The sequence below is a fragment of the Filicampus tigris genome, chromosome 8 (genome assembly GCF_054856515.1).
Source record: "Filicampus tigris isolate MCC_2025a chromosome 8, RoL_Ftig_1.0, whole genome shotgun sequence".
In the NCBI taxonomy this organism is placed as follows: Eukaryota; Metazoa; Chordata; class Actinopteri; order Syngnathiformes; family Syngnathidae; genus Filicampus; species Filicampus tigris.
This window is the reverse complement of record NC_141224.1, coordinates 15468311-15491564: the sequence shown is the minus strand read 5'-3', so window position 1 is coordinate 15491564 and position 23254 is coordinate 15468311. Positions and strand designations below refer to the sequence as shown.

At 39.4% G+C, this 23254-nt stretch overlaps 2 protein-coding genes across 2 annotated transcripts in view; both read right to left on the bottom strand.

Moving 5' to 3' along the window:
* Positions 1-2605, bottom strand: part of cdkal1 (CDK5 regulatory subunit associated protein 1-like 1) — a 209470-nt gene extending 206865 nt beyond the window's left edge. Inside the window, exons 1-3 of the mRNA XM_086037970.1 lie at positions 2458-2605; positions 1279-1436; positions 182-294 (exon numbers count right to left, since the gene is read on the bottom strand). Coding sequence (XP_085894096.1) covers positions 182-294; positions 1279-1433 — 268 coding nt within the window. The 5' untranslated portion in view covers positions 1434-1436; positions 2458-2605. The remainder of the gene's footprint in view (positions 1-181; positions 295-1278; positions 1437-2457) is intronic.
* Positions 2606-4065: 1460 nt separating this feature from the next.
* On the bottom strand, positions 4066-21467 carry LOC147143905 (transcription factor E2F3-like). Its single transcript, XM_086038884.1, has 8 exons — positions 21116-21467; positions 19189-19309; positions 16120-16250; positions 15285-15373; positions 15031-15189; positions 14189-14303; positions 12920-13058; positions 4066-8973 (listed from the first exon to the last, which is right to left on the bottom strand). The coding sequence occupies exons 1-8, from the start codon at positions 21395-21397 to the stop codon at positions 8699-8701; spliced, it is 1311 nt and encodes a 436-aa protein (XP_085895010.1). The 5' UTR covers positions 21398-21467; the 3' UTR covers positions 4066-8698.
* Positions 21468-23254: the final 1787 nt, after the last annotated feature.

Genomic DNA, 23254 nt, shown 5'->3' with positions numbered 1-23254 from the left:
TAAAAAAATAAACGGTATCGAGCCGTTTTTGACGCCGAAAAATCACGGTACGGTACTGGTACCGGTATCCCGTGCAACAATAGAGTGGAATTTTAAAGACTCCTCCGTAATTTGTTTTACTTGTCGAGTAGGTTTCCCATCATTTTAAAACACAATATTGACCACAGCAACATTTTCTTACTCGTCATTTTGTATCCACTGGCAGCAAGCTGTCCAGCCATGTACTCTCCATCTGAGTTGTTGTGACTGCAGCCCCACGTTTTCATCCAGATTTTCTGAGTGCCAGGAATCAGACTGGAAAGACATTTAGAGGATCATGAGTGGAAAGGCTCATTATTAAAACATTTCAATGGCATATATTAAAAATCTAATCCTCAGCAGGAAAACATGGAAATCCCCAACAAATACATGTATAGTAAACCATTTAATTGGGTCAATTTTAGTTTAAAATAAATTAGGTATGTTGCACTAACTACGGTGTCTTAGTGTGACGCCAGGATACACCCAAACATGAATAAAGTCGACATGTCGCAGCGATGAATGAGTGCAAAAATGCACTTTTCTGTAAATTGTAGCTTTGTTATTCAACTTTATTCTGAATACGGTGGCCAATGTATGAGAATGGGTGTTGTCATGATGACGTTTTTTTTTTCTCGCACTGGGTGACACTTCTGTCACACAAATCACATATCAAATACATTTATTTCCCATTCTGATTGCTCTGGTAGTTGGCAGTGGTACACCAGTACTTACTGCAGCTCAAAATGTCATATCATTATGGAATAACAGCAGAGACATATAAATGACAGAAATATTCCCAAAAATCAATGTAAATCTATACATAATTTTTTGTTCTTTATTCTTAAATTATGTCCTAGAATATCATTATGTTTTGCAGAAGCTGTATTTAGAAATTTAAAAGAGATGTTGTTCACAAACGCCGTCTATCCACAATTGGTCTGTGAAGCAAGTGCAGATCTAAAATATTTTTTGTAGAATATTGTCAAGTTATCGTTATCGAGATTTTTTTTTTTTTTGCCCATATTGCCCACCCCTATATTGATGCTTAGAAAAGAAGCAGGACCAGGAAAAGTCAATATGGGACGGGAGAAATTCAAACATTTCTTTCTTTGGTGCACTTTTAGCTTTTGGTGGTACTATGTGGTGTGGTGTATTCTTGTTGTCATTCAATCTTGTATGTGACATTTACATGGCAATAGTCTACAAAGTATAGGTGCGCGACAAAATAATGATTTTTAAAAAAATTATTTAATATACCTGTCAGCTTGGAGCTCCTCGTTCAAAATGTCTGTTTTTTTCCTGGACCTGGGTATGATACTCCTCCTAGCAGACTGCCTCTCATGAGGAGTGGGGTCACTAGAAGACACCATGTCTTCAATGTCGTCAATCTGAGAGTCGCAGGCCGAAGGCATGATCTGAAATAAGAGCAACGCTTAGCCAGGAAAAATTAGGATTAACCTCTTATACAGTATGGCTTGCTGTTGTTCAAGTGAAAAATAAAGTGGAGAATCTTAACTTAAATTTTGTTTGGACTGTAAATTCATAAAACCTGGACAATCACAAATACATTTGTGTTGCTGTTTGTTGGTTCAGTGGAAACCAGTAAATACTGTAAATTTGTCATTTTTGTATGCAAATGTAATTTTTGATGAGATTTGATGTGTTGATTTTGAGAGTTTTTTTTTCTCCCCACGTGAAATTTAGTTTGTGCAGATATGCTATGATTATATAGTACTATATTACTGTTTTCACTCTTAGCCCACTTGCAGTGAATTTTCTTTGGCTATGTGAAATCGAGAAAAGACGGGAAATTATTTAAAGCACCAATCCTCTTCGAAAGTCCCATCCCACCATACTGTGTACTTACCTAAGGCTAAACACTCGGGTAAGGTGATTTATGATTGTGGCCGTATGGACAGAATACGCAACTCAATCCGAGAATTCTCACTCTGTTTATGGAAATCGCAAAGACAGGCCCCTGTGTTTATATCAGGTTTCAAAAGTCCATAAATATATGATAAGCGCACCATCCGATAACTTGTCGCTGATTGCCTCGGGTTTGTCTTTCTCTTCTAAACTTCTTATTTACAGTTATTAAAATAATAAATACTTTTTTTTTAAAACATTCTCCTCATTAACACAATTAAAGCATGCAGCGCCAAACAACTGTGCTGTAAATCAAGACAATCGAACTTGGCACGATCGCTTTGCCTTCAGAGACATGCATCTTACATCGTTGTTCTTAATGCTCAGGCTGCCAGGAACCAGCGGTACCTGACGACAGGTACTGTAGCATAAAAATGTGTTTATTGTGACAGTCATCCACGTTTGGTTGTACCCTGCTAGCTCTTAGCTGGCTTAATGTAAAGCTGTAAAACCCATGTGACACCCATTGTGCCAAGATATTCTTCATATATTGCAATACTTTACTCTTACCTCAAATGAAATATGGCTACTTGATTACTTCGAGTCCAATTCACGATCCAGCAAAATTCAGACGTGCAAGTAAGCGTTTGAAACACCAAAACAAACGGGTCAAAACTCTCCGTCCGCCATATTTTTCTGACAGTTTAGTACGGTGCAAGAAGAGGGACAAACTTCATTCGAGCCAGATACAGTACGTTTTTATATAACGATAATAATTAACAATTGTTGATAGCACTGATGATACAACTACAATACGTAATAATAGTGTAGTACTTATTTATTTGTTTATTTGTTTATTTATTAGGTGGCAGCATGTGGAAAGTGATACATTTGATCATAATAGACTATTAAAAACGTTAGAAACCTATGTCTGAGTAAATGGAACAGTCCTAAAATGACTCAGGTTCCACTTGGAGGGAAGGAATTATTTTGTGACCACTGAAAGTCTTGAATATGATGGAATGGCCATGGTGGTCATTCAAGGAGTCAGTCTTTGGGCCACTTTTGTTCAGCCTGTATATGCTACTCTTGGATCAAATTTTTCAGAATGCAAATGTTGGATATCATGACTAAGCAGATTATACACAGACATACCTACCAATGATGTCCCCTAATGACACCAGTTCAATTAAGATTTTGTGTCACTGTCCAAAACAAATGAATAACTGAATGAACCAAAATTGTCTTCTTCTAAAAAACAAACCGAGGTGATTGTTTTTGGCAACAGAGAAAAGAGAATTGCTGTTAGTAAACACTTGGAGTCAGTTGTCCTAAAAGCCAAAGACCAAATCCGAAACCTTGGGGTGCTGATTGATTTGATCTGACTTTCAGCGGTCAAATAAAATCAATCATTAAAACAGTAGACCAGGAGAAACCTCCATGCTTTTATTTCCAGTATACTGTACTTGATTGTTGTAATGGTCTCCTAACCGTACTCCCTCAGAGCATCATACAGTTGCAACTCATTCAGGATGCTGCAGCTCAGGTTCTGACCAGAACAAAGAGATCAGTACTTCAGTCGTTAAGGCTTTACACTGGCTCCCAATCAACTGTAACATACATTTTAAAATTCTGCTACTGGTCTATAAATCGCTGATTGTTTTAGGTCACGATTACATTAATTAAATGTCAATGAAATATAAACTCAGTGTAGGGCTCCGAGGCCTGCCGACTTGGGTCAATTAGTGGAGCCCAGAATTCAAAGCAAACATAGTGAAGCAGCATTTTGCTGTTATGCTGCACGCAAATGAAATAAGATGTCAACGGAAGTGAAGTCAGCCCCAAATGTAAATGCTTTAAAATCCAGATTAAAACTATGCTAATTTCCCATACCTATGATTAAGGTCTTTCAAAGCATTTTTTAAAATCATGCTCTCCGCAATCATGTAGTATAAATACATGGTAGGCTGGAATTAGGAACTGAGTGGCTCCATTATGCATTTTAATATTTGTGGCAATGGGCTAATCTATTGAACAGTGATGGAATTTGGTCATTGTGAAAACTCCACTTAAGTAAATTTTTTATAAGGTGAATGTGAACAACACGCACACAAACCATAATGGAACAATTCTTGCTCAGTTATTTTCCTTTATTCAAATGTTCAATTACAAAGTCTGACAGTACAAAAGAAAAATCCCATTTCGCCCTCCCCCCAACATATACAACCACAATTCCTCATTTAACAAATGTTAAAGGAACAACTTATGAACACACATCAAAAGCAAAACACTAACATTAGACATCAGACCAAGAACCGTTCACCCAAATTGGAAAAATCTAAATTTATCACTTCTTGTTTTTTTTCCCCAATAATTAGTAGATTCAGGCAGTATTTATATTTTTTAGTTTTGGCTGTGAATCAAAAACTTCGTTTGAATTTGTGAATTTTGCATGAACCAAAACAAGTAGGACACTGCTGTTATAACATTTTTGCTGTTATTTGGAATATTTCCTTTAAGAATAAATGGCATTTGCAATAGTCATCATGAAACTTATTTCACCTTGTGGAAGCAACGGAGAGGTGTCAAAATTAATCTGCAATTTTTCAAATGGGGTCACTCCATGCCAAACCACCCATGGGGTTTAACCAAGCGGATTTTGACTTTAATGAAATGTGCTGTACTTGTTGATAGTGATGGCTCAACACTAAATGTAAAATTTTAGGTGAAGCGGAGCAGGGGTTAGAGACTATGGCCCACCGAATTTTAATATGCTTGCAAAAAAGGGGCGTGGCTACTTTCATTTGAACTCTTGTAGCTCAGGAACTAGCGGCTCAATCTTCACAAAACAAGTGCAATCATTGAATCCTTATCAGTGCTAAACAAAAAAAGAAGTCTCTGAATCGTTTGTTTTCCAGAACATTTGAGATTACATTTTATAAAAACATGTAAGGTTCATCCACAAGGTCAAGTTCAAGGTCAAATTCTAGGTAAAAAGGTCAAGTTACTAAAATATGCACCAATCTTCTACATGAAAGCAGATTTGGAATCCTTGTTGAATTCACTTTCCAACACCTGTTTGTGAAGACTGTCCCAGTAGTTCCTGAAATATAAGGGTTCAAAGGAAGGTGGTTACGTCCCTTTTTGAAGAGCAAATTGAAATTTGGTGGGCCATAGCTCTCAAACCCCTGCTCCAATTGATCTAAAATGTGCAATTTAGTGTTGTGACACCATTATCAACAAGTATACCAAGTTTCATTAAAATCAAAATCTGCTTGGTTATTATTTGGCATGGAATGTCTCACTATCAAATTAATCGACAACTAATTGAGTAATCGTTTAGAGCCATTGTTAAACTTAAAATTGTCCAAATCCTCTGGTTTCAGCCTCTCGATAGTAATTATCTTTTCTGTAGTGCTTCATGAAAGCACACTTGTATTTTGTCTTTAATCAAAATAAGACATTTGCAAACATCTATTTGGGAAAACAACAACCGAACCAGTAAGTGAATCAGTTTCAAGAAGACTGATGAGTACAACATTACCCCTATTCTGTTGTGTTGCTTAACTCATTCATTACCAGGCACTTTCAGACCCTCTTTTCCCCTTACATTTGAAATTATTTTGAAAAAAAATATAAATAAATTCCTAGGATTGAATGGCTGGACTGTGAAAATCTAAATATGTCTTTTGGATTGGATGATTTAATTGCTGTTTAGTTGTTTTTTTTTTTTAATTACTAAGCAATACCAAATGAACATCAATAATTGGTTTATAAAGACTCATTGGGGAAAATTTGTTCTGTAACACATTTTAATGGAAAATAATGTTATCTGATTATTCGATTAACCGATGGAATAATCAATAGAATAATCAAGTCTAAAAACAGTCGGTAGTGACAGCCCTAAAGAAACGCTAGAGACCGTGCATTACAAAAATATCAACATTCCTTTAGAAACAAATGGAAAGGCACAAACTTTCCGAAAACCAGGACTCAACCCCACAAAAGCAGATAAAACATCGTGATCAGATTCAGAAAAGTTGGCTTGTATAGAAAGGAGTATTAAGGCCATTCTGAAAAGAAACATAATTAACCGAATATGTTTGAAGTCGTAATTTTACAAGTCGGAATTTTAACAAGTCATACACTTACTAGAATAAAGAATTATGACAAAAAAGTTTGTTACAACAAGAATAAACCATTCCATTTTAACATGTGGATGACAACACTTTCACAAGCGCAACTGCCACTGTCTCGCTCTGCCATACATTAATCAGGTCATCCATATACAGTATCGTGAATTATTTGTTAAAAAGACTTGGACTTGACAGAATAAACCCAACAAAAGAGGCCATTTCAGTTTGCGTTGTTTTTTTGGAAGCATACAAGCGTTTCTACATTTACATAATACAGCTTGTTTACGAACAAAACACATTTTTTTTTACAAAAGATTTTTCCACTTGAAATGCTAAGTATTTCAACTTTATTTATGTAAAACTTTTGTGTATGTATATATATATACACATATATATATTCAGTTTGGCCGTAATACTCCACCGTACTTTCCCACAAAGATTTGAGAACTATGTCGTCTTATGTCATTTTCATAAGCACTATCGATAGACACCAGTTTTTCCTAATCTGAAAAGTTGGGGGGTTGGTGGGGGGGGGGGTCTAACAGGTAGCTGATGAGTCAAACAAACAAACAAAAATCAAATAAAAATAAGAAAAAAGGAAATTCCAAAATGTTAAAAACTGACACACAGTGTCACAGAAGCAAAGGTAGACACTTGAGCAGTGGACACAAGTCACTGATCCCAGTCCCGTGGAGACAGTCATGTCTTTTAATGGCCATTTCAAGAGCTCACAGTGAAGGAGAGTGAGTCAATGAATACACAATTTGGGGTGAATAAATGACCTTAATTAAAAAAAAACAAAAAAAACTAAACAAAACACACACACACACACACACAGAGGACAAAATGACTAATGACTCCTGCAATAAATGTGTCCTTACAAGTCAAAGTACTCTATATATAAAGATAGGACACAAGTGAGACGGGTATAAGAGATCTTCACTGCTAATACCAAGGTAACCTCAATCTAAGCTACGGTGACATTTACTCTTATGCTGATGACTACTGTATAGTCAAACATTTAGTGAGAGGTAGCCCATGGTACCTTGTGCACGGACCATTTTTAGAAAACCGTTTATCCATCCATTTACACATGGCAGGCTTACTCTTAAGCAAGCAATATCGTATGACGCAAACACACAATTGCACAAACACACTAGCAGGCCGGGGAAAAGTTAACACTAACAGCAGCAATACGACCTGCAGCCGCAGGTTTCCCCGAGCTTCAGATTCAGACAAGACAATTGTGTTTTACCATCAGATGTCATCAAATTTAATGAGCCACCGGGAGCAAGAGCAGTGGCGATCAATAAGGGATGGTATTGATTTTGTTCACATATCATGATTATGGGTGAGAAATATTTTTATTAAATGCGGTTGCTTTCCTATTTATGACCAACATATTACTAATTAATTCTAGCGGTTTTAAAATCCTGTAAAAGTCATCGCAACCTAAAAAAATTACTCACCTAGACATGTCTTTTACAGCCTTGCAGAAAACACCAAGTGGCTCATGTAACGTGGAGGTGCTCAGTGGTCACTTTGTGTGCCAGTCAGAGCTGTGTGATACTTCCACTGACACAAACACAATGCGAAAAGGGCACGGTGTAGGTCTTAAATTGATTCAGTAACTGTTCAGATAAATTCAAGTTTCATCAAGGCCCAGATTTGTCTACCAGAATAAAAGTGTAAAGACTAACATAAAATGAAATTTGACATTTAAGGCTTAGAAATGACTTTGGTCAGAGGAAGTACCGCTTTGACTTCCAAAATGTCACAATCCTGTTAAATATCCAAATTGACATAAAATCTTAAAGTGAAAGTCAAGTCAAAAAATGTCTTTACAATATAGTATGTTCTATGCGGACCCACCAGTCTAAACATTGTATTCTGATTAGTATTGCATTTGGGGAATATGAATTAAACCCCCTGTTTGTGTTCATCTCAGAGGGTGGCCATTTTGCCTTGTACTGACTTGCTGTCGACTGAAAATGACATCACAGTGCTTAAGGTCTCAGCTTGCGAACATCACATGACGACACCCAGAGAACAGGAGAGCCATGAAGGTCGTTACCTGAGGCGCTGTGATATCATTTTCGGTTGACAGCAACTGTTAGGATTAGCCAGCAAAATGGCTGCTCCTTTGCGATGGATGAAAATAGGTGGATTTTTCCGCTTAATTCGTATTTCATAAATACAATATTAGAATACCATGTTCAGACTAGAGGGGGCACATAAAACATATTATTGTAAAGAAGATTCTAACTTCTCCTTTTATGGGGTTTAGGGGTCATCTTAACGTGTGCATTCATTTTGTAGCATAAAAACTCTTCCCAGCTTCCCTTCACAAGCCAAGTGGTGTCTTCTGTTGATGCCGGTCTGACTACTCTGACTGCAATCATTTACAAAAGGCTTATATTTCTCTTAAAGCATTTTAAGTACCTAGTATCTCCCTTAAACTTCACAGGAGTCCTCCCAGAACCTGAGATGGGACATCTTCACCTGAATCTCTTTTTGGGACACCACGCGTAAACATGGCATTTTGTCTGCCTGGGGACTGGAGGGAAAAACAGCCCTTTTTGTTGAACTTCCTTGTATTTAGGATTGGCTTTTACTAACTACAAAGTCACGGGCCTCCAAGCTCACCGCGTCTTCGGCTCACTCCTCAGCGAGCGCTAGCTGCACAGGAGGTCGTCCAGGCCAAGCGATGGCATCCTATCAAAGTCACAGGTGTCAAACAGGTCGCTGATTCCCTGGTCGTCTCCCAATCCTAAAAGGTAGTCGTCCTGCTCCAGAAGAGGAGGCCCCAGGTTCAAGAAGGGCCCCAGCGACGAGGGCATCTGGTCTTCTGTTTGCTGGAGAAGACTGGTGTACGGAGACGAGATGGGCGAGAAAGTCGTGACGGACACGGTGGTGGAGGTGCCAGGGGACGTGGTCGGGACGGTGGGCTCTGCAGTACATAAGAGATCAGAGACTCATTCATTAGTCTTTTATAATCAGTTTGATTGAAGCTAAATAAAAAGCTACTTTACCTACAAACAAGTTAGGATCCAGAAGGCTGTTCAAATACTGAATTGTTAATAAGTCGTTATGTTGCCGTTGCTCTATCGCTACGATCAATATTGGTTCTGTCTGCACTTGCTGCCTCATGACTGACATGGTGAAATGTGTCATGTTCCTTGAAACATAACTCAAAAAAGGAGGAGGCAGAATATTTGATATAGATCTTGTATTGGTTCTCTGTAAATGTAGCTAGTTCGTCATAATGTTATACCTGGTCGCTGTGCTGTGTATATACACACAGGTATTGTCCTGATGCTTTTATTTCGTGCAAATGTATGACCAGTTCAGGAGCAATATTATTCGCAACTTGGCAAAACTAGAAACGCACAGACGACCACAGTGTGTTGTGTAATTGTTTCCTAAGACACGGGTGGCTGAAAACGCATTAAGAGTGTAAGCGCCTAATTTACTAAGATACCAAAAAGCGGGTGCAAAATGCAATTGGGAACAAATGTTAAAGTGGTGGAGACCGGCCTATTTTTTGCACTTGTTTTTCAGCATGGAAAATCAGAGAGCTTATTTTACTTGTCCCGAGTGCATGAGAATTTGACGCATCCTGCCTAACAATTTCCACGGTGCGCTGAAATGACCCAGACAACAAAATGACTTTCTTGTGACTGACTTCAAGTCAGCCCTTAGATCATTTAGAAATGCCTAAAACTGTATTGCTGAATAGACAATGCCTCAATAGCTTTTGTTTTTGGCATTTCACTCATTTTTGTTTCTGGATTTTCAAAACTGTTGACACAAGCAAAAAGATCCCTTCACTCATTGCCTCTCGCTTTGCCAACATCTTCTACATACAATATCTGCTGCCTGTGCCAGTTTTCACCTGCCTTTCAGATGCAGTACTTAAAGTGGAAGTCAAACCCCGCAAAAAATATTCAAAATATGTTCTTTGTGCCTTCACTTGTCGAAACATGGCATTCTTATTAATATTGCGTTTATGGAGTAAGAGTTAATCCATCTGTTTTAAGCCATCTCAGGGGGCCGCCATCTTGTCACTTCGGTCAACGGAAATGACATCACAGTTGCTCAGGGCTCAGGTAACAACCAATCATGGCTCACCTGTTTTCAGGTGATCATGGCTCAGCTTCAGAAAACAGGTGAGCCATGATTGGTTGTTACCTGAGCCCTGGGCAACTGTGATGTCGTTTTCAGTCGACGGCAAGTGGCAAAATGGCTGCCCCCTGAGATGGCCAAAAACCAGTGGATTTTACTGCTTAACTCATACCACAAACACAATATTAATCAGAATAACATGTTTTGAGTAGTGGGCCTGCATAGAACATATTCTTGTAAAAAAAATGTTTGGGTTGACTTCCCCCCTTTAAAGATGCAAAACCTCTGCAAATCATCTCTGGTTTCATGAACCGTAGTGCGTGCAAAATTAATGTAATCCTATCCACTCACAGTAATTTGCCTGTGTAGAAACGTGCAAAATGAATTGTGCAACTATTTTGCCTGTTTGGCTATTGCAATCCTGGGTACAGCCAGTTAGTAGATCAGCTTCCCCATCTGCTTGCTAGTACATACCGGTTTGTGCCCATTTTTGCACATGCAAAACTTGGTTGTATGAAACCTCTGCCTGTTCTTCCCACTCTGTTTCGTAGTACAAACAAGTACAAAAGCGACGTACACACCCGTAAAAATTTAAAAACATAACGACAATCTTGATCGTGCACACACAAAATCTCTATGGCACATATGTCAAAGTCAAGGCCCGCGAGAAGGTTTTCTACGGCCCCTGGGATGATATTGCTTTATTATTAGATCCGGCCCGCAGCAAGCTGGTGTGGGTAGCAAATGTGATCGGGTCCTTCGCGCCTGCCGATGACGTCACGCTTTAAAATATATTGTAGCGTCTCCCAAGACACAGACGTAGTTTAATTATCACGTTTTTATTAGTCCAACCAGCTACTGTGGGCCGCAGCCGACGCCAATACAGTACGACAACCGTTCAGTCAAAAAAGAGCAACGGCTCTCCTGTTCGTCCTCCGCTACTCTCGCTCATATGCCCTCCCATCCAGCCGCACGATGCATTCAATAACCTCGGAAACAAAACAACTTGGCAAGACACAAATTCGACCACAACACAAATAACCCAATTCGTTCCATTCATTCATTCATTCATTATCCATACCGCTTCTCCTCACAAGGGTCGCGGGCGTGCTGGAGCCTATCCCAGCTGTCTTTGGGCAGTAGGCGGGGGACACCCTGAATTGGTTGCCAGCCAATCGCAGGGCACACAGAGACAAACATCCGCACTCACAATCACACCTAGGGGCAATTTAGACAGTCCAATCAACTTACCATGCATGTTTTTGGAATGTGGGAGGAAACCGGAGTGCCCGGAGAAAACCCACGCAGGCACGGGGAGAACATGCAAACTCCACACAGGGAGGCCGGAGCCGGGATCGAACCCTCGACCTCTGAACTGTGAGGCGGACGTGCTAACCAGTCGACCACCGTGCCGCCATCAATTCGTTCCACTATTTCTGTAATATATTTCTTTGCATCTATGTTTGCCACCCCCTGGCTGTTGTCATAACGAACATTACCGCTACTTCGGTCGTCTACGTGCCGACTGAAGACTTCGCGTCACTTTTCGTGGCTTTCAGAATCGGATTGTGGGGAAAAGTTATTTGGAGTAAAACACACTTTATTAAGAAGTACTTCATGTTAGAAATCTCACGTTTTATTATTAGTAATTGTTGGCATCTGATAAATTCATTGAGTTTCGATGTAGTGCTGAGATGTCCCACACTGTGAGCAGGCATTGAACGCTCCTCGAGCGCTAAGCGTTGATAGCGAGAGACGTGGTTTCTTTTTTTTCCTTCTTTGACACATAGCTAGTAATTTGTTCGTGCCAGCCAACTGAGTAGTTGCAGATTTCCCGTGTTTCACGACGTTTGTTGTGTGTGTGTTAAAAGGTGAGTTTAATAATTTAGGTTCGCGTCAGGTAACTGCTGTGCATAATAGCCTAGATATGTTCTCGTAAGTGATGTCACGTTGATGAACACTAGTTAGTTATTTTGGCTAGTATGCTTACTATCCTAGTGATGAAACGTGTGAATGTGTATTGCATGTATTGTTTGGTGGTTTAATTTCTTAATACAGTGAATTGTAATGTTTAGGCATATTGTTAACTAATGGATATGCATTGGATGATGTTGCTAGGTTATTCTTTGTCTGTGTTGTTGCAGACCACAATAAATAGACATGTCAAGTGGAATACGGGCCTGTGTTTTCTGACAGGAGCACCCACATTCATACCTTGCCACTCTAAAATAGTCAGATGGAGACATCATACCAATCACACGATACTCTCCATTTTACTTCACATTATGTACCGTTCATACAATCTTGCAGCCCGAGTCAACCAGAAAATTGTTTCCAGTTTGGCAGGAGAAACGCAAACGGAAGTGATGTACGAGCTGCCTCGCAAAAGTAGCAGTAATGTACTTTATTTTATTTTTTATTTAGTAACTATGAAGACAAAAACACAACAGCCAGGGGGGTGACAAACATAGAGGCAAAGAAATATATTACAGAAATATAAAGCGTGACATCATCAGCAGGCGCGAAGGACCCAATCCAATCTGGACATTTTAGAAAATTTCAATGAACATTCTATCAGTCTGGCCCTCGGCATGTTGCAAAATTTTGTATTTGGCCCTCGTCCATTTGACTTTGACACCCCTGCTCTATGACAAAGGCACTGCTAGGAACGCAGAATTGTCCAACGGGCTACAATAAAATGACTAATCATGCACACGTCTCTTGGCAATATGCAGGTTTTTATTTTGGAGTGGGATGAGGGTTAAGCAGACCTTGAAGGACTTTGAGGAAAGGCGAGTTCCCATTGATGTCCATGCCGCCATTTTTCACTGGACTACCGTGGTCATTCTCGTCTGGACACAACAGAACCTCTATAGGACCTCTTGTGCTGGTCAAGTGGATGGATAGACTCTGAGGAAAGAAAGATTCAATCTAAAATAAGGGGGGGAAAAAAGAGCTGGGGTGCATTTTTTTTGTCAGTAATGCAGCTGATTGAAAGAACATTAACAATGTAAAACATCGCAAAACAGTTTTCCACTATTGCCCAAGATTCCAACATGTGCACCATGTAACCTGCTATTTGGGGCTCCACACAAACACAGTGGTCCCTAATCCGAAATTTTAAGGACACATGTACATTTAGGGTCAAACAGTGAAAATTCACTTAATTGACTTAAATATTCCACTATATTAATATTAAAAGGGTTGAATTGTAGAGTAGAGGTTTGTCAGCAACAAAAAAATATTCAAGAATAATAAAATACATTAAATCTAATTCATTGAGATTTGAGACTATTTACAATAAAATCCTACTTTTGCTAAATGTTTCAAGACAATTAAAAAATCGATTTAATACATTTATTGCCAATCCGGGCCTTGTTTTTAGATATAGACTTACTTTTTTTTAATTAGTCATGAAAAGTATGACAATTAGGAAGAAAAACATTTGACCTTGTTTGAATGAATACATACTTTAAATTTAAGGTCAAACTATTTCCAATACAGTTCAACCACCATGTTTGCAGTGTGTGTTGTAGCAAGCATTAACTATGAAAATCTTTACCAGGGTTCTACATTAATAGCCATGACAAGACTGTTGGGCCATCCGAAGTTCACCAATCCTGGCCCGAATGGGCCAAAACAAAGTCTCAAATAAATACTATGAAATAAATACGTTTTGGCTTTTTTAAAATATTAATATTCAATATTTGAGTTTTATCCATTTAATTCGATCAATCATCATTTACCATTTTACCTCACTGCGCACATTTTTTTTGCACATTAGGTTAAATCCTTCAATAAGCAAGTTTGACAAAAAGTCCAGAAAATGTCAAATATTCTATTAGATTTTACAAATGATAAAAAAATAACATGCATAAAAAGTAACTACACTGAAGTAATATTACCTTAAAGACTTAAATACAGATTGAAGAAACACAAGGTAAAATAATTGAAACTCCACCTCCAAAAAGACCTAATGTAGGAACCTGTTTACAGAGAAGATTTACAAGAAGCGCATTGCAGACAGTCTGAACACATACCTCATCAGGATCTGATACTTCTAGCTTCGTGTCTGTGGGTGCTTTGACAACAATAACAGTCTGATCATGAAGGTTTCCCATCTGATTGATGTCTTCATATGTGACATATGCAAATGTGGTCAACTGGTCAAAGAAAAAATATATGTTTTGGGGTAAAAATTCATACTGAAAGGTTAAGAGGAAGAGAAAAAAAAAAAAAAAAGAAAAAGGGATGCCTCCATGGTTATTCTGTCCAGACAAGGCCATGCCACATTGCTAAAGTGAGCATGCCCGTGGTGCATGTACTCGTTCTGGCAATAGTGCTTCATAGTAGATGCAAGTGCACACCCGCAGTCCTCACCTAAAAAACAAAATGTGACGCCTCATTGCAGCTATTAACTCATTCACTGCCAGACATTTCCAGACCCTCTTTTACCCTAACATTTGTAAAACAAAAATAAATAAATGCCTGGGATTGAACGGCTGGACTGTGAAAAGACTCATTTGTCTTTGGCAGTGAATGAGTTCATCTACCAAAGATGGATGTACCATCTATTTTTTAACATTTATTGAAGTGGAATTCAATTCAAAAATGTTCTTTGCAATTATATGTTCCTCAGTATGTGCCCCCACAAGTCTAAAAACTGTTTTCTGGTTAGTATTGCATTTGTGGTCTAAGAAAGTGATTAATCCACTTTTTGTCCAGCCATTCAAGGCTGAAAAAGTTTGACTTCTGCTTTAAATGTGGTTGCTTGCTAGTAATGTTTGTGTGGAGAGAAAAACATTAGTTGGGACCTGAGAGTTCCTGTACCTTTTAAGATCACAGCAGACTCTCACAACAACAACAAAAAAAGAAAGGATATTTCTCGTTGCTCGGCGACTCGCTCATGTGCTTCGCATCCAGGCTGCATCTCTGGATGAGCTGCTCAAGTCTCTGCTCTTCTTCCGCCAGCGCAGAAACTTCAGCTGTCAGTCTTTGTCTCTGGTTCAGTGACCCCTCAACCTCCAACAGACTACAGCCCCTGCGAGCGCCGAATGATTAAAAATACGATTCTCCTGCAGGCATGTCGGACATATGCAAGGGGCAAAGGAACATAGAGGCTGCGTGGCAACTTACATCCATTGAATGTTGTTCTTCGATTTCTTCTTGATAAGGTGAATCCCCTCTAGTACATTAGTGATGTCATACAACCTCCTTTTCTGCACCTAAAGATGAAATCACAATAATTTTCTTCGTATCAGTCGATATCTGTATATATGACTATATAAAACCTTTAGTGTTCCCTGTTACTCTTAAATGAGATCTGAAGATATCAGGCAGCATTTCTTTGAATGAATTTGAATATTTATTTCAGTCTGTTGTTGCTGCTGCAGGACGGGCGGTGTTTTTTTCTCAGATGGGTGGGGGGCTGATATTTGCCCTTGCCATGGTATGAGATTGTACAGTTTTACACTGAGCGTGCTCAAGCAGGTGGCACTGCTTCAGGTGGTAAAGAAACAAAACATCCACTCAACAATTTGCAGGGCACGCTACTCTGCTTCCTGTCAGGCTTTAAAAAATGAAAGTAACACACTACCAAACTTTACGTGCCCCTCTCGTCAACAACGTAATCCGTTGGACCTTGGGATGTCTTCCATGATTTCTTCCCAGGAAACACTCTTTTTTTTTTTAGCAGTCTCCCAGTGTCGCAGCAGCACAAGCATTAGCACCGGTTGTGAGTGGCTGCTACTGTGCATCAACCTAATTTGGCATGGCTCTACTCCAGCCACATAATTGGTTCAGCCCGGACAAAGTCACATCATTGGATATTCGCATTGTCAATCAAGACATTGACGATTGCAATCTAAGGAAGTCTATGTACCTTGTCTCATATGTCTATTGAAGAAAAGTTATTTGGCAATATATAACTTTGTCCTTTTACCGGTTTTCCTCGGTTTGAAGCGGAGGGTACCTGCAAAGTTTCTGCAGCAAGATTTAGGTCCAAAACCCCATCAACAGACTGGGCGAGCAGGTCCACAAACTTTTTCGTTAAGAGGCCCAGCGAGGTATCATACCGCGTCCTCTCTGGTGGAGACTTGGGCGCTGCAATGAAAGTGCAAAGCAACAAGTTAAACTCATACAAACACTAAACACCTAAAAACAACAAGCCAATGGCCAATACAGATGAAATATTTTTATATTTGACTTGAGAGCAATTGGATTCTCAATCGTAACAAACGCAGGTCCTATTACAAAGAATAAACAAAAGCATAGGGGATCCTCAGTTTAACTAGTCCCTGCCAGACATTTCCAGCCCCCTAACGTTTGAAAAAAATATAAATAAGTTCCTGGCATTGAATGTTTGGACTGTGAAATGACAAATACATTTGTCTTTGGCAGTGGATGAGCCTTAAGATGGCAACCATAATTACTGTAAATTTGTGTTGTAATGGATAAAGCATCTCCTCGTATTTTCCTTCCGCATGCGGCTCTCAAATATGCGTGCTGCATTCAAATAATGATACCAGTATCAATAACCGGCATCAGCGTTTTATTTGTTAGTACCGGCCGATCCGATACCAGAGTTTTAATGCGGTAACGGGATACCCCAGATACCAGTATCGGAACAACACCACTGTAAATATGTAAATGAAAAAAAAAAAAATCCAGGTCATGAATACTAAACAATTACACAAAAAACTGAGCATATCTCCTTGTGCCGCATGACGATCTATTCTTACACAGCTGTAGAGCTCGACGATGGCCGATGACGTAAATACGTCGGGACGCACAACATACCGTCGACGTCAAGTATCGATGACGTAAAATACGCCGGCACGTACATACGCTCGAGTGTCGATGACATTAATACGTCAACACTTGCATTGCGTCAGTTGTAAACAAGCGCGCACAGTAGAAATGGCGGAGGCGCCGGATACCAGCGTCCCCGCTAAAAAGCAGACAAAAACGGCCCAAGTATGGACATACTTCAAAGAAAGGTCGAGCGAGTTGGTCGTCCGCACCCTCTGTAAAGCTGATTTGGCGTACCACACATGATGGCACATCAGCCATGAACGAACACTTTAAGCAATGTCACTCAGGAGTACTACTGGAAGACGAGAGAAAGCAGAAAGCTGGAGTATTGTAAATCCATCTAACTAATATCCCCCGTTTTTACTGAAATTGCTGTTATGTCCGACGTATTAACGTGCATCGTTAAGTTTCATTTCTCGAAGCAGCGGGTTGCAGTCAAAGTTACGCCGTGTTGTGTTTCAACTTTGTGCATTATGTAGCTAATGTTCGCGGAGCTATATCACTCCAGTCAAATTGTGTTGGTGCTTGTAGGTAATGTTACGTTGGTTCCGCTGCGTTATATGTACCTATAAACAGTATCACGCAACATCAGTTTATATATCTGCTCCGGAAAGCTCTCTGTGGGCGCAGCACAGCATGCCGATCGTACTATTTAGGATGATGTCCTGCGCCCGCTGCTTTAAAAAAAAAAAAAAAAGAAAAAAAAACCTAGAGGAAACACTGGCCTGCTAACCATAGTCCGTGACTGTACTAATATATGTGTGCTTTTTCATTGTTATAATATTTAAGTATGCACTGCTTTATCTGTTTCAGGTTTAAGCAAACTGATGTTATTTTTTAGTTATTTATTTTTGTTAATTCTTTTACTTGGGCTGCTGCACATGCACGCACACATTTTTTTCACCGTTATGTATAGATAAATACCTCATTCATGTTCACACATCATGATGCCTTCCTAAAAGAGATGTGACTGTTCATTCAATTTCAAAAGTTTTTTTTTACTTTAATAAACAAAGAATTTAAATAAGCTTTCAGAAGTGTTTTTTTGGAATTAATAAAAGTAAAAAATAATGGCTTGATTAGTCGAAAACTGTATTATTAGATTAATCAACTAATCGTAAAAATAGCCGATAGATTAATCGGGAGAAAAATAATAGTTTGGGACAGTCCTACACAGCTGCACAAACTACTTCATTGTTTGCCATTCATAACCACAAAACATCCAAAAATGAAGATCATAGACCAGTGATTACAATAAGGCCCGTGTCATACCAGTCTGCCATGAGAGCTCATCAGCCGTGCCACAGGAAATGATCAAATTTCCAATTATTTATGAATTACAAACACATCTTTGTTCATCTATGCCAGTGACATAGTGAAAGACAGACTAATTAAATCTAAGTCATGGCTTTGTGTGAGTATATCAGCTTTGCATTCAACTAAACGAGCCCATATTTCACAATAAGCACATTTGTGTGTGTTTTCAGACCATTCCATCATTCTTTCAGTATTCATATTTTTGTGACAGCTTTGTTTCCTCGTGTGCCATGGGATTTTTCAATAAAAAAATGGGTGCCTTGCCACAATAAAGGTATGGAAACACCATCAATGTGACATTGAATGCGGGCATTCTCTAATTCAATAAAAAATGTTCAACATTTATACTGCCACATGGTGATGTTAAATGACATTGTTACATGTATTCTGACAACACTAAAACAATCCAAATAGAACTGTGACCTGAGCACAAAAGATCTCAGTGCAGCCACGGCCACACTACAAACTATAGATGCATAGTTTCTGCAATTTATCCTTGTGAGAAACAAAAGTAAATCAAATCTCAATTGGACACTACCTTTACAAAAAAAAAAAAAAAAAAAGATCAATTGTTCTGCAAACAAAGCATCCCACAAGCACAGTGAACATAAAATGTTTGTAATGGTATTTTTATATAATGGCCATTGTCTGTGCACTAAGAAAGTGCTTTTCTGGGCCGGCCACATCACCACAGTTTTGCTCCTACTCGCCAAACTTGACTTAAATAAACCCAAAAATAAAAGTGTAAAAAAGGCTTTGACGCCTACAAAACAAACATGGGAAGATACTCCTGGAAAACAGTAGCGCAACTCTGTGTTTAGTCTCACATTTACCAAGTGTTAAATAATGTGCCAAAGATGTGCAACTAGGGCTCAATTATAATTCTGCATCACATGTACAAATGTCTTACTTTTCGGTGTTTTTAAATGTGCGCCATTGGCTAACGTGGTGCTCCCTCGGCCTCTTGGGGTCCGTGATGGTTCCGACTGGTACTGGTGGTCTGAATCGTCGAGAGCTAGCCGCCTTTTGGCCTATAGGAAGAACATGGAATGGAAGACAATCAAGCGATAAGCTTGGGATTGTGGAACATTTTCAATTTAAGAAAAAATCCCTCTATAAAATATGAAACGAGGTTATGGCTACCTGTGTGTTGGAGTGCACCATAACGTGAAGATGTGATTCTTGTTTCAGTTAAGGTAATTGTAGTGAGTAGAACTTGTGCTTTGCACTTGCTCCATTGCATTTAATGTGTAATAATTGCATACCTGTCAAGTTGTACATACACTTATGAAAATAATGTGTAATGTGTAAGATTATATACAAATATGTAAAGGTAAGGTACGTCCGTAAGGTTCAGTACACCCCGGGGTTGACAGGTATGTAATTTAACATGTATTGTTGAAATGAGTGCCCTGACAAATAATTGTCAAAAAATTGACAATGGGGCTTGAAAATAGACAATTCCATACTGACACAATTATTTGACGTTTCAAATATTTTCCAGTAGAATTATTTCACCTTAAAAGAGACATGACTTCACTAAATTTAGTTTATCACTTTGTCGAATCGAATTTCCCTCACAGGAAAAGAACAAATTGTCCATCTTATCAGGTTTTGCTTTAAAATGAATTTTGTCACAAACAATTAAAAAATATTTTTGAGATTTACAAACCCAGCATTGCTGCTAGGGTTGTCATCACCATTTCAAGGCCTAGGGACTTTTTATAGAGCCCCCAAAACTTTTCTTCCTGCAATAATTCCACTTGTGTGTGCTTTGGAGGGCAATGCAATAACACCGGTATTCGCTGCATCCTACCTTAAAAAAAAGTCTCATACAGAACACATCATGCACATTTTAATCAGACTAGTCAGTGAGTACCACGTCCCCTGTTGACAGTCTAAATGTCAGCCATTTTATACCAGCAAGCAGCTCCCCTCACCCAGTCTGCTCGTGGCTCTGGCCTCACATACACGCGAGTTGAGCTCGCGAAATTAACTGTTGATAACACAAACAGTTACAACAACCAACACCCGATTAAAGCTTACACTTTTTCGTGTGGTTTATACAGGCTGGAAGTACAGGAAATGTGCAAAGTAGCACAGAGGGCAACAAACTCGAGTTTCACTACGAAAGGCATCATCACGTTGCACTTTATTCAGTCGAGTCAGTAAATATCCACTTGTTCGAACTTGTTAAATCGGCCTCGAAAACGAAGAATTTCTCCCCGCCTCGTCAACATTGGTACTAGCCATGACAGCTAACTCATTTTCATGCTTCAATCCAACTTGCATCTTAGTCGACGATATGACCCTGTCGAGTGGGAACAAAACTGAGGTGAATCTAAAGTGGTGTCAAAAGCGACGGCATTCAGTAGAAAAGAAACGACAAATACCAAAAAGGTACAAGTGCGTAAACGTGGAGCAAAAACGCCCGAATACCACCCCAACCCCCCAAATTTAAAGACCAAGAGTGCAGCCACTAGGCCAGCGCTAACGTTGCTCATCTCTTACCAGTGTTTCCATCTGGCTGCGAGGCTGAGGCGAACTCAAAAGCATCATGAAGTTAGCACAGCGAACTGTTCGCACACCAGTGGCCCTTGCGTTTACATCAAGCCATTGTAAAATAGTCCATTCCTTATCTAAATCCGCCTAAACCCAACGGGGGTCCACTTGGACAACTTAGCTAGTGGTAGTTAGTTAGCTGCTTGGCTAAAGTGGCTAGCAGCTAGCTGGCAGAACAACAAGCTCGGCTAACCTTAGCAGGCTAGCCTTGTGTCGCGTTTTAGGTTGTTCGTAACACTCAAAATGCATTCAAACGTGCTGTTGTGCAAGATTACCGGCGGTCTTCCCAATGCGGGTCGGTGTCCTGATCCATTTGCTGCAGCTTGTTGAGGTGTTGCGTAAATGTTGTTTATCGAGGGCTCAGATAAACATACATTCGAGGTTTGTGTTACGTTGCAAGGCGGCGGTGTCGTTATGATTTGGATATAAGTAGCATTGGCTTGAGCGGGGTTTAAACGATCCGAGAGTGCTGTCAAAATGATATTATTTTCTAGACGGGAGCCCCCAACACCCGCTAAAATCACTTTGTCCGGAGCCGAAGAGATCCCTCTTCTCATCTTGTTCTCGGATAGCCCCTTTTCTTGCCTCGACACTTTCAAGCCGCTCCGGTTGCTAATCCACCGCAATAGTTACAAAAATAATCAGACCGAAGCTAAGATAAAAGTCTGAATCATCGACTTTGGAAAAGTATTTGTCCTCGTGTACGTGCATTCAGGCAGATGCAATGGATGAAAAAGTAGCGCAACTCTCGTTTCCCCCGTCGAGAAATGGCTTCAGGAAACGGCCTGATGAATGAAGGGATACGGTTTACGCGCTCAAGAGCCCTCCCGCGAAACTCAGATTTCCCGGGAAGATTTCAAACAGAATTTACATGTTAGGTGTTATTGGCTGATCAGTTAACAGGCTCCGCCCCATTTCTTGCGATTCTGTCCAATGACGTCGCGGAATCCAGTGCGCCACGTGCTCATTGGCAGTTGTAAACAGGTGACGTCAGCTATCACGCGTGCAGCAATCCCCAACTGGGGCGCTAGATGGAACCTGCAACTAACTATGCAAAACATCATGTTTGTGCGGTTTGAGCTTGTTAAATCTCTTAAACTTGATAGGCGTTGATGACAAATAAATATAATACAAGAATACTATCTTTTATGTTCCATCCTATGCTTGTACGACTTGGGTAAAAGAGCTTTTGTTACTCTGCTCCTTATGTATGGAATATGCTACAAAAAGGATGGAAGCTAACTGATTTAATGTATTTAAACGCGTTTAAATCCAAACAGAGAGATCTTATACTATTTTATACTATTTATTTTATATTTTATTAGAATATACGATTGTTTTTCCCCATAATGTGTTTGTAAAATTCTGTGTTCAATATGCAACTGTATTTAATGTTTATGTTTGTTGCTGCTTCTTGGCCAGGATTTGAAAAAGACGTTTAATCTCAATGGGGTATTTCCTGGTTAAATAAAGGTTAAATGAAAAAAAAAAGATGTACCCGTGTTTTTGGAGTCCGTGTGACAAATCCAACAATCAGAGACTAAACTGTCCTAGACCAAACTCATCCATCCATCCATCCATCCATCCATCCATCCATCCATCCATCCATCCGTCCGTCCATCCATCCATCCATCCATCCACCCTCCCATCCATCCATTCATCCATCCATTATCTGAGCCACTTATCCTTCCATATTTTAAAATACTTGTTTTCTACATATCGGTCAAGTGCCCCTTCAGCACCAGGAGAGAAAAAACCCTGAAGCCTAATTATTTAGAAAAATACAAAATGTACCCTAATCGAAGTGGTAATTAAGAACGGGGAACATGGTGGGCCAAAAGTAGGATTACTGATTACATTTTACAGGGCTAAAACATTGTATTACATTAATAACTAAATTAATTTGTTAATATTAACAATGTTTAGCACAATTTAATCTCTAAAAATCTTGTTCTCCATGAGCATTGCAACATTCGTCAAACCTCTCCAGAACACTATGACACACAACATGACACTAACACATTTGCACGTGGTTGGTTTTATGTAATTTGTAACTTACTTATAATTGCATTAGGTTCTATTACATTGGGACACTTTTGTGGACTCTAACTTACACTCAAAGTTAAAAGGCCCACATTCTGTTCAAACAGCAAGTACTGTACGTACACAAGCACATCTTTCCATCCAACAGACTGCAATGACATTGCCCTATATAGTTTTTACTTTGTATTTGACCAATCACCACACTGTGCGTGTGTGTGTGTGTCTGTTGTGTTTATTTATTTATTTATTTTCTTTATTTGGCTGTGTGTCAGTTTGTGCAACGCCTGTATGTGATGTGTAAATGATGTTCTCAACGGCGATTGGCTGTCGCCGACGAGGGACAGACTGGATCCACGTGGGCCGGCCTGAAA

Excerpts from the sequence above, each read along its gene's own strand:
- LOC147143905 (XM_086038884.1), bottom strand. The coding sequence starts at position 21,397 with ATGAGAAGAGGGATCTCTTCGGCTCCGGACAAAGTGATTTTAGCGGGT. Across the intron at positions 16,251-19,188 it reads ACATTTAAAAACACCGAAAA|CGCCCAAGTCTCCACCAGAG; the intron begins GTAAGACATTTG and ends CTTTCATTGCAG. Across the intron at positions 15,190-15,284 it reads AAGAACAACATTCAATGGAT|GGGCTGTAGTCTGTTGGAGG; the intron begins GTAAGTTGCCAC and ends CGGCGCTCGCAG.